General features: G+C 44.1%; 1 protein-coding gene and 1 long non-coding RNA gene across 4 annotated transcripts in view; one reads left to right on the forward strand and one right to left on the reverse strand.

The window, feature by feature from the left end:
* Nucleotides 1–9,581, reverse strand: part of Ptpn2 (protein tyrosine phosphatase, non-receptor type 2) — a 65,682-nt gene extending 56,101 nt beyond the window's left edge. For 2 of the 3 annotated variants that reach the window (NM_053990.3, NM_001414231.1), the window contains exon 1: nucleotides 9,345–9,491. In NM_053990.3, coding sequence (NP_446442.1) covers nucleotides 9,345–9,413 — 69 coding nt within the window. In that variant the 5' untranslated portion in view covers nucleotides 9,414–9,491. Of the gene's footprint in view, nucleotides 1–9,344 lie in introns of all 3 variants that reach the window. The other variant, XM_008772081.4, reaches the window with a different exon arrangement.
* Nucleotides 2,786–11,709, forward strand: LOC134482957 (uncharacterized). The gene is made up of 2 exons (XR_010059726.1): nucleotides 2,786–3,391; nucleotides 3,759–11,709. It is a non-coding gene; the product is annotated as an uncharacterized LOC134482957 (long non-coding RNA).
* Nucleotides 11,710–15,446: the final 3,737 nt, after the last annotated feature.

The raw sequence follows: 15,446 nt of genomic DNA on the forward strand, positions 1-15,446 counted from the left end.
CAAGTTTAAGGCAAGAGGGGGTAGATTGTTTTTAAAACTATGCATATCAACTGGGGTGGTTGTGGCACATAGCTTTAATCCCAGCACTTAGGAGACAGAAGCAGGAGGATCTCTGAGTTCAGAAGGCCAGCCCAGTATACAGAGATAAGTTTCAGGACAGTCAGGGCTACACAGAGAAGCCCTGCTCAAAAAAGGAAGGAAGGAAGGAAGGGGGGAGGGAGGGAGGGAGGAAGGGAAAAGGAGAGGAGAGGGAAATGTGGAGGGGGAGAGAAACTACGCATATGAAATAAGAGCATAAGGGCATAAGCAATCTGGGCATAGTTTACACAGGCACCTGGGAAACTGAGGAATGCCTTGAGTTTAAAGTTAGCCTGGGCTACGATGCCATGTGCCAGGCCAGCCAGGGATACACAATAAGAGCTTATCTCAAAGAGAACCAGATGGTGGTGGTAGGGAAGATTTGAATACAAGACTAAGCACTGTGGGGCGTGGGGGAGTAGGGGTCTGGAGACAGTGATACCTAGTCTAAATACAAATTTGGGGGAGGGGGGAATTTACTTCAGTGCAATTATTGGAACTGAGATAAGCAAATGTTTTTAGTTAAAAATCCTTCTGCTAGGGGTTGGGGATTTAGCTCAGTGGTAGAGCGCTTGCCTGGCAAGTGCAAGGCCCTGGGTTCGGTCCTCAGCTCCGGAAAAAAAAAATCCTTGTGCTGTGTTACATATTAAAACAACCTTTTAACTTTAAAAGTAAGTAAGTATGTATGTATATATGTATGTATGTATGTATGTATAAAAATCTTTAGTCTCAGGCAGTTGGGATGATGGTTCAGCAGATTAAGGGCCTTGCCTCACAAACTTAATGACCTAAGTTTGATCCCAGGAACTCACTGAGGAAGGAGAAAACTACTCCCAAAAGTGACTTTTATATATGTATGGCATGAACCGGCTGTACTTACACAACAAAAAACCTTACTGTGTCAAATGATAGTATTTTTCCTACACTGTATCAACTTAAATGGACTAAGATCTCATGCAAAGCTTTTGTTTGGTTCAGGTTTCTTGTTTTGGTTTGTTTTTTTAAATAGAGCCTTATTTTACAGCCCTGGCTAGCCTTAAATTCATGGCAAACCTCTTAACCTCAGACTTCTAAATTCTGGGATTACATGCATATACACCAAACCTAGCTTTAGCTTACAAGTGTCTTTTATTTTCTTTTGTTTTAATAACCAATGATCACTTTTAAAATACAAAATATTCTGAGCATGATGGTATATATGCTTACAGTTGCAGCACTATGGAGTAGAGGCAAGAAGATTATAAATCCAAAGCCAGTCTCAGTTATATAGTTAGAAGCCAGTTTGGGCTCCTTGAGACCCTGCTCCAAAGCATGAGGGCCTGGTGGTTCATGCCTGTAATCACAGAACTCTGGAAAACCAAGCTACCAAGTGGCCAAAGAATCTTACTGTTTTTTGAGACAGGGTCTCACTTATGTAGCCCTGCCTCATCTGAAACTGAGAAATCTAATGGTCTCTGCCTCCTAAGGGCTTGGATTAGAGGCATGTACCACTATACCTAACTTACTTTGAGTTTTTATTTGTGATTTTATTGGAGAGAAAAAGAAGTTTGCACCTTTAATAAATTAATTCATATTTATTAAGAGAATTTAAGACTATATATACCAGAAGTAAAACTTAATAGTAAGCCATCACAAAGATAATCTTAAAAATAACTATAGATAATAATAGTCCAAGGGACTTATCTGTGGGAGTTCATTCCTAGCTCCCCAGTTAGTATAACACCAGAGAATTCTCAGCTCTGCAATTTAAGTCCTTTTCCATCTCAGCACCCTTACACACAATACAGCAGCAAAGCCAGCAAAGGTCTTTATCCTTCCAGTTCCTCAGACTGAAGATTTGGCCTTAATATAGACCTTAGCAACTGCAGTATTTCATTTTTCTCTTCTTTCTATAAATCGAGAACTTTCACCTTGCCCATCCTGGTGACCCAGGCCTGTAAACCCAACAGCTTGTAGGCTAAAGGAGGAAGAAAGCATGTTCAAGGCCAGTAAATTCAGAGACCTAGTTCAAAAACTGTGTGGGGAGAGGGGGAACTGTGGCCATGGCTCAGTGGTAGAACGTCTGCCTAGCTTGCTAAAGCCATGGACCTGATTACTGGTATCCCCCGAAAAAAAAAACAAAAACACACAAATCCAACATTCACCAGGTGTGATGACCCATGTCTGGAATTCCAGTACTCAGAAACTGATGCAGGAGGATTAGCACTGGTTCAAAGCTAAACTGAGCTAAACAGTGAGTTCCAAAGTAGTAAGAGCTACAGATTGAAAATCTGTCTCAAAACACAAAAACAAGTGGGGCATGGTGGTGCATGACTTTAACCCCAGCACTGAGGAGGCAGAAGATGGATCTCTAGTTGGAGCCCAACCTGGTTTACATTGTGAATTCTAAGTCAGCCAAAGCTATAGTTTTTTTGTCTCAAAAAACCTACCAACCAAACAAGAAATTCTTCCTACTACTAACTCACAGCTTTTTTTGTTTGTTTAGTTTTGTTTAGAAATAGAATGATCCTAAATTACATAAGCTGACTTGAAACTAGATCCACTGCTCAGACTCACCTCCGAGATCCTCAAGTATCTCAAGTGCTACTGTCACTATGAGCTACCACTCCTATTTCTCTAAAGCAACTGTCTACAGGGAATAAAAAGACTAGGAGGCCAGAACCTCAACCAAAAATATTCATTTTATTCTTGCCTGCAAAAACTGTAATAAAATATAAAGTAAACATTCTCATGTCCATCAAGCAGCTAAAAGCTGAGCATCTTGGTTTACCCTTGGGAGCAATCCTTTCTTCTCCTAACTCCTTTAGCATTACCAGAAAAAGCAGAACTCATAAAACGTTATTACAAGCATTACCTACTTGTAATAAGACAGAATGCTCACTTAAACAGGAGTTACAACATTTGTGAGCTGCCATGTGGGTGCTGGGAATGAACACTCTGCATTTCTTCAACCCTAATGTCATATCCAGGATGGACTGGTAGGAAAGCTTCCCAGAGGAAGTCCAACCTCAGACATGAGCAGAAGGTGTTAAACAGCAGGGGAAAGAAGCAACAGGAGAGCAGTTATGCAAAGGAAATTTCATTCTAGAGGCCTTAAGGGGATAAGTGGCTATAGGCATTTCCAAGAACAGACCATAGTGGGGGAGGGGAGAAAAAATGACATGGGAAATGAAGTCATAGAGGTACCACCAGTGGTGCTGAGACAGAAGGGATGAATTTTACATGTGGGCGCTGGGAAAACAGCAGTTAAAGGGCTGAAGTAGAGACATAACTGTGCTTCACTTTAGCTACTTCCCCGCTTCCTCCCTTCAAGGTAAGTTCCTCCAACATCTACACTTCTCTGCACTGCTTCCAACTCTGTCCCCAGCTCTGCAGGACTGAAACACTGACAGTGCCCTTTTCGTCATCGGCTGGTCTGGCAGCTCAATCCAATGAGCCCGTTTAGCCTTGATTGTATTTGCTCCATTGTAGCACATGGCCCTGTGGACTATCAACTCTCCGTTCTTGACAGCTTTTCTTCCATACTTTACTAGTTATCTCCAGTCTTCACTGCAAGCTTCCTTTCTCCACTTTTAAAAACACTGCTAGCAATGAAGGAAGCATCCTTGGCCTTCAGTATTTCCAAACCATTTATATGTTACCTGAGTAAAATTTGTTTTTGTTTTCTTTCTTCAAACAAGGTCTCATTACATATCACTATGAATGTCAGACTGGCCTTGAAGTCATGGAGACCAGCCTGCTTCTGCCTCCCAAGAACTGGGTGGTATCAAAGGTATGCACTACACACCTGGCTATCTGAATAATCTTGATGAACAGGGCCTAGTCATCTCAAACCTTAAACACAACCTACATGCCCATATTTGATAATTGTATTTGTAGCTAAGTCCTCTCATCTGAACTCTACATTCAGTTATTCTAGTATCTTAAAAGTAACTCAATTGGGGTTGGGGATTTAGCTCAGTGGTAGAGCGCTTGCCTAGCAAGGGCAAGGCCCTGGGTTTGGTCCCCAGCTCTGAAAAAAAGAAAAGAAAAAAAAAAAGTAACTCAATCACAACTGCTTTAACTTTGTGCTTTCAGTGGAGGAAAGACATGTATGCCAAGGCACAGAGGTCAAAGGACAACTTCAGGAGTCGATTCTTGCCTTAAATCTTATTGAAGAAAGATCTCTGCTGTACACTCCAGACTAGCTGGCCTGACTGAGAGCTTCCAGCTAATTCTCCTGTCCCTTCCATCTTGCCTTTCAAGTGCTAGGATTAAGGATTGTACAACTACATCTGGATTTTTTTTTTTTTACTTTTGGGTTCTAAAAGAGTGCAGGTTATGAGGCTTGTACAGTAAGCACTTAGATTTGCATAGCCATCTCCCAATTTGCATAAACCATCTCCCCAGACATACTTTAACTTTTTTTTTCTAATTTTTTAATTTTTAGTTATATGAATACACTGTAGCTGTCTTCAGACACACCAGAAGAGGGCACCAGATCTCATTACAGATGGTTGTGTGGTTGCTGGGAGTTGAACTCTGGAAGAGCAGTCAGTGCTCTTAACCTCTGAGCCATGTCTCCAGCCCATAATTTAACTTTTCAACTGGGTTTTTTCCCTCTATTTCTCTTGCCATAGTCTATTGTCAAAGGCTTAAGAGTTCAGCCTGACTTGACAGACTTCTGTGTTGTGTACACTTAGCCCTATCTAACCAACATACTACATCATACTACAAGTAAAAATAATACTTCCAGGTTTACTTCCAATCTCCTTGGTGAGTCTCTATTAAGAAATTCAAATTCATCTCCAACAGCCTTCTAGGCCCTACCTTATTCTCCCACACTTCAACCTCACAGCAGGCTGAGCCCCAGATTACACTGTAGGGATCTCTCCCTGAGCAGTGGATGGATGCTGTGGCTTTCCCACACTCCCCTCCCACACCCCGCCCCCGAACACTAATTTTCTTCCACTCTCCTTATCTCTTCATAGCGGACAAATTTGCCCTTCAAGAATTTGCCCTTCGAGACTGTTAAGCACTCCTTTCTCAAGAAACTTCACTATTGGAGCTAGAGAAGATGGCTCATCAGTCAAAAGCATGGCTGCTCTTCCAGAGGACTAAGATTTGATTCCCAGCACCCACATGGTGACTCATAACCATCTGTAACTGCAGTAACAGGAAATCTGATGCTCTTTTCAGGACTCCTAGAACACTAGGCACAAACATAATACACAGAAACACATGTAGGCACAACACACACAAGAAAAGAAAACCCTACTTTTTGAGAAATAGTTCCAGAAATGGGTATTCACTCACCGTCTTTTACTAATCTAGCTTTGTACTTTAATAAACACTTTGTAGTCAAAGCTTTAAAGCCTTTCTATCTTTTCCATCACAATTTCATACATGTACATATATGTTCATTGAACATATTGTTTTCTATTCACCAATCCTCCTATCACTCTCCCACTTGTTTTTGAGACCAGGTTAATTCTAATTTCTAATCTTCTGCTTCTGCCTCCAGAGTAGAGTCCAGGCATGCACCATCTTGCTGGGGTTTGAACTCAGGGCTTCATGCCAGCCTTGCTTTCACATACAAAATACAAACAAACCGTTGTGTATGCCACAGCACGTGTTGGCAGAGAACAGTGTGACCAGCTCTCTTCCACCTGTACAAGGGCTCCAGGTAGAACACTCAGGTGCCAAGCTTTGGTTAGCACCTTTCCTTGCTGACCCCTCCCGTCAGACCCTCACTTTTTTACACCTTTATCTGCCTCGCCATTTACTACCTCTCACTGGGTTGGACCTTTTGAGTATTATCTTTAAACAGTTACCTTCAGTGCCAAATACTAGCACCCAACACCTAAGGGTTTGAGACCTATGACCTTCAGATGACACACCACCCACTATTCAGAGGTCAACAGAGAGCAAAGAGGTCCTCAAGAAGTCCTCAAGACTCACAGAATTAGAGCCTTGACCGCACAGATGTTGTCAGCAGTCTTCTGTACGGAATGGTGACATGGATGCTCCAGGATACTAAGAAAGCATTGAGTCCAAACTCTTCCTGACTTGCTTTCCATTAGCTACAGTGGCTCCTGACTTGCTTTTACTGTAACACCAATGTGCATAGCATGGTTTTAATGCTCTTGGGCTTGGAAAGAAAGTACCAGCACAGAACTACTATTTTGCTTGGGCACTTGTCTATGGAGGGTTTCTGAAAAAGAAATTTTCAGTGAATACAATGCATTTTTGCCTGTATCTATTTTTTCCAACATTTACTTATGAAAGCCAGGGAACAACTTTCAGGAATGAGTTATCTTCTTCCACCATGTGGATACCAAGGATCAAACAGTCAGGCTTGGTAGGTGACACATGCTCTGAATTATCTTGCCACCGACAGTTCTGTACCTTTTTTTTTTAAAGTTTTTATCTTTATTCTTAACTGTGTGTAAATCAGTTGTGTTTGTGCACAGGATTGCACTCCCCAAAGAGGACAGATGATGTCAGGTCCCCTGGCACTTAAGTTACAGGCAGTTCTGAACTACCCGATGTAAAACTGGGAATGGAACTAGGGTCCTCTGCAAGAGTTTTAAGTGGTCCTAACCCTTGAGCCATCTCTCCAGTCCCCAAACCACTATCTTCTGAGACTGGGTCTCTCATTAAACCCAGAGCTCACTGTTTCAGCTAGGCTGGCTGGCCAGTGAGCTCCCAGGATCTGCGTGTCTCCACCTCCCCAGCACAAAGATTAGAGCCACACACCTAGCATTTTATGGAAACAGGGAGGATCTAAATACAGGTCTTCATGCCTTCAGAGCAAACATTGAACAAATAAGCCATCTCCTGGAACTTCCAATTATTTAAAGTTACATTTTATTTAACTTTGCTATAGTGGGTTTACACAAAAGGCAGGTATATATAGATCAAAGGACGGATCAGTAAAAGAAAGGTGGTTCTTTTCTTCCTTGTGAATCAGAGGACTGAAGCCTCTATCAGGCTGGGCAACTGTTAACTCACAGAGCAACCTTGCCAGCAAGATTTTTTTTTTTTTTTTGACAGTCTCAATTACCCCATGCTGACCCAGAACTCCATAGGTAGCTGGAGATGACCTTAAACTGGAGATACTTTCTAGGACCACTTCCAAAGTGCCTGAAAAGACAAGTCCTCTTAACCAAGAGTCATCTCTTCAGTCCCTCTCCCACCTTTATATATACACACACACATACACACATACACACATACACACATACACACATACACACATACACACATACACACATACACACATACACAGATACACAGATACACACATACATACATACATACATACATACATACATACATCTTACTATATACTCCCCAGCTGGCCTGGAGCAATGTAGACCATGCTAGCTTAAACTCAGATCTATGCTGGACATGTGGTACATATATGACTTTAGTCCTAGCACTTGGGAGACAGGACGATATGAGTTCAAGGCTAGCCAAGGCTACAAAAGGAGACCATGTCTCAAAAGCAAAAATAAAATCACTTCACACACTTCCCTTTGCCTCTTAAACTTTATGATTAAAGGCATGCACCACCCAGCAATTTTTCTTCTTGGTTTAGTTCTTTTATCATTGGCATTTTGAGAAGTCTCTGCTTAAACTAATGTAACCATAGAGAAGGAGACCTGGAAGTTCATTCACACAAATCCACTAGAATTTGCATTTAAGATTTTCTACAATTTCTTTCCAGAACTTTGACAGTGGTAGTTAAACTAGGACTTTCAAGACCAGCCTGGGCTTCAATGAGACCCTGTTACAAAACAATATACAGCGTAACACAGATTCCATCCGCTCTCCAGGACCCACATGGTATAGAACCAAACTCTGAAAGTTGTCCTCTGATCGACACACAAAGCAAAGGGGAATGTCTGCCCCGCTGTAATGATGATGATGATGGCGGCAGAACTAGTGCCTTATTCTAATGTATGCTGAACATGGCAAATCAAGGTATTTAATAAATTCCTTACTAATGTGTTTAAGAAAATCTGTTCTAGACAGACATCGTGGCACACACCTTTAATTCTAACACTCGGGAGGCGGAAATGGAGGAGGTAATTTGTGAGTTCAAGGTCAGGAAGCTCTACAAAGCAAGTTCCAGGCCGACAGAAGTTATAGACTGAAATCTTATCTCAAAGGAGGATGGAAGAAATAAGTCCTAAACAAAATGAAATTTAGTCTCATCTAAAGTGGAATGGTGAAAACCCAGAATCTAAAGTTAAAAGAAATCCAGAGCGAAAAGAAAGCTTTCTAGCTTCTTTCCGTACTGTAGGAATGAGCCAAAACAAGGAGACATATTTAACAATTCACCAATCACTAAATTTGATCTTGGGTAGCCTGGATTAAAAAGTAGCCCACACGCTGTAAAAAGGTAGTCACTAGCATTCGTAATAAAGATTACTTTAGTATGAGCTCAATAAGTAAGGTTATTCTCTGGTGACAGAGCACTGCGGCGGCTTGTAGACATGTGGCCTCTTTTGGACCGAAAGAATTGTTGGATTACTTGGAGTGCTACTACGAACGGTGCACTCATTTGGGAAATGAACCCAACTGCACAGCTCATATAAAGATCTGTGGTGTACTATATATACTCTATAAAGTATGCCTAAGCAAAGGAAATTCTAAAGAGGACGCTACTTTAATCAATGATAATACAACCAAAGCCTCTGTTGTTCCGGGAAACTCTAGCAGAAGATGACCCGCTCTCCCGGAGAAAGTAGCCAATGAAAGGACTGGCGATTCCCCGATCCCTCGGGAGCTCTCGCCGCCGCTTCAGCTCCTGACTCTGCTTGCCACAGGCCCCCAGGATACCGCAAGAGACCGAGACCCCATGAGATCCCGCTTCGCTTTCGCTGGCCCCATCAGAGGGCTCTCTCGCCCTTTTCGCTGCTCCGGCTCCGCCGCCGAACATCGACCAACAAAAACGCGGTCAGTCAGCAGACCAGAGGCTGTCCCACCCCGCGCCGACTGCCCCTGGACCCTCCACCAGGCGCAACACAAGCCGGGGCCGGCCGGACAGCCAGCAGGCGCCGCTGTGGCGCCGCCTTCAGAACCAACAGCCTCCAGCTACCTCCGAGCTTCCCGTCTAAAGCCTCACAGAGGTGAGGACTGTCCGCGCAGGCGCGCCCCTGACGCGGCCCGCGCTCGCCACTTCCGCCCGAGCGGGAGGCGGGGGAGGTGACACGGAGCCGGCAGGCGCGAGCTCGGATCCTCCGAAGACCGGGACTCCGCGCGGACCTGAGACTCACCAAGTATAACGGCTGCCAGCGACACTGAGCATCCAGTTCCTCGAACTCCCGCTCGATGGTAGCCGACATGGCGGCGGGGGAGCGCGAGCGGAACCACCACAGCGGACAGGCTCGGGCCCCGCTCTATCCGGGGAGAGCGCTGGCACTGTGGCGCATGCGCGCTCCGCGCCCCGCCCCGCCCCCACGTTGAGCCAAGCCGGCCTTGGGGAAAGTACCTGGAGCGTCGGACGTCAGCGCGCCGCTTGGGCGCCGCGTGGGTCGGACGTCGTGGAGGAGGCGGGGCGGGGCGGGGGCGTGGTCCTGAGGTTGCCCAGGTGGGAGGGGCGGGGCCGGGCGCCACCCAGGAGCTACATTGGACAGAGTAGCCCAGGAGGTGAGAAAGTCCCTGGAAAGTCTCTGGCCAGCTCGTCTTCCTGGCCGTTCCAGTTCTCCTTTTCTCCTTTAGTCTTCAAGGTTTTTTTTCTTAAACTGCAGTAACCGTTTTCTATTTAAATACCATCTAGGTTAGTCAGTGGCCTGTGTTCAACTTTGAAACACATTAGGGTAATGTCAGTCTCAGCAAGTTTTGTGCCAAGCAAACCGCTATAGGGAAAGGGAAGGCGTTTAGGAGAATATGTCTTGTTTAGTTTAGAATGTAACTCCCAGATCCAAAGTTAGTGTAAGTCCCCTCCTACGAAACAAGTGCCTGGCTCCGGAAATCATTTTGCCTCAGATTTAAGATAACTCAACGTTGGTGAACTCATGTGCTTAAGAATCTTACCATCCGATAATCTTAAAAGAGATGTGAAAAATGCTTCTGGGCCTTTTGGCCAAGATCAAGTGAAAAGCTGTGAAGGGGTGGAGAAGCATGAACTGTTGTCCAATATTGAATTTAAAATTTTATCTACAGTTAACTCCATTCTGGGAATTCAGAGAAGCCCTGTTTTCAACCCCAGCACTGGGCACAAAGAGCAAAATCCCTAAATACAGCAATTCCATTTCTCAGTGTCTGTCTGCTTACTTGCTCTGTAGCCTCATGGGGGCTAGTGGCTGCTCTGTGGTGAAAAGCACAAGTAGAATGTTTGTGTCATCAAGGAACATTCTTCGGTTTGATTGGTTGGGGTTGGGGTTGGGTTTTTTGGTTGGTTAGTTGGTTGGTTTTATTTTGAAAAGGGCTCAAAGACCAGCCTAACCTCCAAGCTATGGAGGTTTCAAAATGAACTCAGGGCCTTGCATATGCTAAGCAAACACTCTTACTTAGCTATAGCCCCAGTTTGCCCTTTCTTTCTTTTCTTCTTTCTTTCTTTAAGATTTATTTATTAAATACACCGTAGCTGTCTTCAGACACACCAGAAGAGGGCGTCAGATCCCATTACAGATGGTTGTGAGCTACCATGTGGTTGCTGGGATTTGAACTCAGGACCTCTGGAAGAACAGTCACTGCTCTTAACCGCTGAGCCGTCTCTCCAGCCCCTCTTTCTTTCTTTCTTCCTTCCTTTCTTTCTTTCTTTCTTTCTTTCTTCCTTTCTTTCTCTCTTCCTTTCTTTCTTTCTTTTTTCAATTTAGGCGGACTCATCTGTTCAAAGCACTGGGTGCTGTTTCAGAAGACTGGTGTGGTTGCTCACAACCATCTGTAATTCCAGTCCCAGGGGTCTGATGCCCTTTTCTTGTCTCCACAGATACCAGGCACACACTATTTTGCCTGCAAAATAATGGTGCACATAAAGATTATTCTTTTTTTAGATTTTTATTTTAGGGTTTCACTAAGTTCAGCAGGCTGGCCTTGAACTTATTCTCAAGCTGAATCAAGCCTGTACTTGCAATTCTCTAAGTAGCTGGGGTTATATAGGCCTGCCTCCTGAGGCTTGTGTTTCGTTTTGTTTTGGTAGGGTCTTATGTTGTAGTCCAGTACAGTCTTAAACTTGACATCCTCTTGCCTCTGCCTCCCAACCACTAGGGTTATAGGCTTGTACAACATATTCCTGACAGATTGTATTTCTAGAGGAATAAACAAGCTGATTAGTCCAACTAAATCAAGCAGCAGGCTTACACCATCATCCAGGGTGTGCCTAGTTCACAATGGCTGATAGCCAGTGAAAAGGGAAAATGATGAGGTCGTCCACGAGTGGTGCTAGACTCAAAAGGGCCAAATGTATTGTGTGTCTCCATTTACATGAAGTTCAAGAGCACAGAGGTGAGTAATGCTGGGGCAGCCGGGATGGTCGAGGAGTATTGGTTGTTCCAGAATGTTGAGGATATTTTACATCTTTAAGTGCAATATTGTACATAATATAGTCATATTTTGTGTGTATTAGTCAATGAGCTGTGCATGTAAGATTTTTCTAACTTTATGCCAACATCAATAAAACTATAAAGTTTTTTAAAAGTCATGACTATTTTACTTAGAAATGGTAGCCACACACAGTATCCCACTTTGTATTTAATAGGTTAATGCCACCTCATGAATATAACAAGATTAGGACATCCCCAGGGCCATATAAGGCACTTTGATTCTCTGAAATTGCTAGCAGCTACAAAGTACAGGTGTGAACCACATGGGATTGAGACCAGGACTCTATTGATGCTTAATTTTGGACCCATAAAATATATCCGATGTCTAGTCTTACAAAATGGCACTCCACGCTTTGACCTGGGCCCTTCTGCTGGCATCTGTTAGGCTGGCTAAGTATCTTACGACAATGCTGTTGACTCCCCGCCCAGGGTGGTGATACATACCATTAATCTCAGCCGTCTGGAGACAGAGGCAGAAGATCTCTGTGACTTCAAAGCTGGCCTGGTCTACATAGTGAGTTGTAGGCCAACCAAATCTACAAAATGAGACCCTGGCAGGGCGTGGTGGCAGACAACTTTAATCCCAGCACTTAAAAGACAGACACAATTGGATCTCCAAGTTCAAGGTTACACAGAGAAACCCTATCTTGCAATAAATAAGTAAAAAACCAAGGACCAAATATTATGGCCTGGAAAGTAGGCTCAGCAGTTAAGAGCACCTGTTACTCTTGCAGAGGACACAGGTGGTGACTTAACAACCTTCAGAAGTTCCAGCTCTAGAGGACCTGACACCCTCTTCTGACCTCACACACCAGGCATGTGTCAAGCACACATACACACAGGCAGAGCATTCACACACAACGTGGATCTTGTTGGGGTTTTTTTAAAAGTAAAACAAGCAAACAAAAATCTTTCAGACAGCTAGGGTAGGGTCCCCTGACTGTACCCCCAGCACCCAGGCATGAAGACTGGAAATTCAAGGCAAGCTTAAGCCATATAAGACACTATCTCAAAATACCATTGAAAGTACCATTGACTAACTCTCTAGACCAACTATAGAGATCGGTTGAGTCTCTCAAATGAATTGTCACTCATTCATTTGTCCTAACATCTGAATGAGCTGCCTATCTTTGTTTAAGCTCCAAATTTGCCTTTTTTCTCTTCACTCTATTTACATACTTACTGTCACAGGCCCCATCATGAAGTGCAGGCTAGCTTGGAACTTAACTGTGTAAGCCGGCCTGGCTTCAACTCGAGAGGTCCTCCTACCTCTGCCTTCTGAGTGCTGGGACTGTAAAGACTTTTGCTACTTTGCCTGGCACAAAGTTTCCTCTCTTTAAAAGCCCTTTCTGTAAGAATGTTGTGGACCCTTTGCATGCTGATGCCTTTGAAAATGTTGTCAAGAGAGGGCAGTGAGACACTGCCGGAGTAAAATCAGTGTCTGGGCTTGTTTGCCCCTCTTAAGGGTAGCCTTACTGTGCAGTGATTCAGTGAGACATTTTCCCATGAGCAGTTTCCAGCTTAGATGACTGGCAGCAAGCTCTAGAGAGTGGAATGGTGGCCTAGAACCTGTGAATGTGGCCTCCCATGGGAGAAAAAGAAAGGTTTTTACAGATGTAATTAAAGTAAGTGATTTAAGATGAGATCATCTTAGATTATGGGGGTGGGAGGAGAGGGAGAGGGAAAGGAAAAGGCCATGTGAAGACAGAGGCAAATAGGTCCAGTAACCACAGGAACACTTGGAAAGTAGAAGAAACAAGGTCAGGTTCCATGCTGAACGCCTAGAGGAAGCAGAGCCTGCTGACCCCGGTCTTGGTTGTTGGCTTCTACATCGGCGAGAGAATGAACTGCTGAGCAGTTTTGCTTGGTTTTGTTTTGTTTTTAAGATACTGTCAATGAAACGTGTAGCCTAGGCTGGATTTGGGTACCAAGGCTACACATTTGAGCCGTCATGCTAGCTGAACTGCCGTTTCCTCAGGCCACCAAGATCCTGATTTGTTCCGACAGCTAGCTGCCTGAGGTTTTCAGCATGTTTTCCCAGTGCAATACCACAGGGACTCATCCTCCATTCAGTGAACCAGAGGCAGTGCCTTCCCCAGAGAGGCCCTGGTTGCAGGCTTGCTAGGGCTAAAAGGGAGGGAGGGGGGAGCTCTCTTCCTAGAACACTGTACCCTTCTCCATTTATCCTCACATCCTTTTGAGTTCTCCAAACTTATCAGTAGTACATCTTTGCTACTCCAACCCACTTTACTTAACACTTTAAAAATATATTTATGCACACCAGAAGAAGGAATCAGATCCCATTATAGATGGATATGGACCACCATGTAGTTGCTGGGAATTGAACTCAGAACCTCTGGAAAAGCAGTCAGTGCTCTTAACCTCTGAGCCATCTCTCCAGTCCTACTTACTTATTCTTTACAGTAGTTTTTTTTTTTTTTTCTGTCTACACTCTTGTGTGGTTGGTCGTAGCTAATTTACCTAGCACGTTTAGGATCCCCAATACCACAAACAAAAAACTACCTAGTAGGTTAGGGATTTAGCTCAGTGGTAGAGCGCTTGCCTAGCAAGCGCAAGGTCCTGGGTTCGGTCCCCAGCTCCGGAAAGAAAAAAAAAAGAAAAAAAAACTACCTAGTAATTGATCTGTTCTTATTAGACATACTGACATGAGGGGTAGGGAAAACTTACACAACTCTAAATTTAGTCAAGTGTGATGGCCTATGCCTGTAAATCTAGTACTTAGAAGTCTGAAGTCTGAAGTCTGTCATGAGTCTGGGGTTAAGCCTGTGCTATGTAGTAAGTTCTAGGTTATCCTGGGCTGTAGAGTGAGACACTGTCCCGAAAGTTAGTAAATAAATTGTAAAGTCAGCTGTTTTCTTTCCTTTTAAATTTATTTTGAGATAAAGTCTCATGTACCCCAGGTTAATCTGGAGTTTTCTATGTAACCAAGACTGGCCTTGAATTCCTAGTCTTCTTGCTTTCACCTCCAAGTTCTGAAATTATAGAGGCACAACACCATCAGTCCTGGTAGGTCTAGTGGAGGCAGGAGGATCAGGCAATCGAGATCACCCTCTGCTTCATGGGGAGTTTAAAACTACCCTAGGTGTCATGAGACCTTGTCTCAAGTAACTAAAAGAAAACGCAAAGAAAATAAAATCAACGATTTCTGCTGAGCCAAACTGGCATTGACAAAAGCACAGGGCAACAACACTGGACAAATATGGAGCAAGGGCAAAGAAGAAAGATCCCTTAGGCTCCGGAGAAATCTAAAAATGAAGGAAGGCTTATCAAGCCTTCAGCTCTCCATGCAAAGGTGATGCTTCTGGCAATGGAAGAATGGATGAAAGAGAAGGGGTCAGGTACAGGCAACTGGAGCCAACTCTTGGAGAGTTCTGCTGTGTATCAGACAAGGAGTAATGACCTCTGTGTTGTGGAAAGGCCAGCAGAACCCCTATAGCCTGTGTGGTTCCACCGACAGGATCAGAGTATGTTTACTCTGTAGAGACTGCAATGGAACGTCACCTGAGGAACCTGCCTAGCCTTTGCCTAAGTCACTCCTCTCCCAAAGCATAAAAATGAGCTGCAGTGAAAATCTGTAGTGACCCCAAGAGTTATGAATCTGAAGTCTGTCCTGGTACTGATAACATGACAAAGGTCAAAAGACCATACCACAGAACACAGCAGCAGAGGAGCACTGTTTACTCAAAAGACCTCATTCACGAGTTGCCTGCTGGTACCAGAGTTCCCGGAGAGGCCATGGTCCTTCCCTCTTCTGATGGCACTGGATTTCCTCCGGGCGATGTGATCGCCCGGCTGTGAAGATGCCTATAC

Source organism: Rattus norvegicus, chromosome 18, assembly GCF_036323735.1.
Source record: "Rattus norvegicus strain BN/NHsdMcwi chromosome 18, GRCr8, whole genome shotgun sequence".
Classification (NCBI taxonomy): domain Eukaryota; kingdom Metazoa; phylum Chordata; class Mammalia; order Rodentia; family Muridae; genus Rattus; species Rattus norvegicus.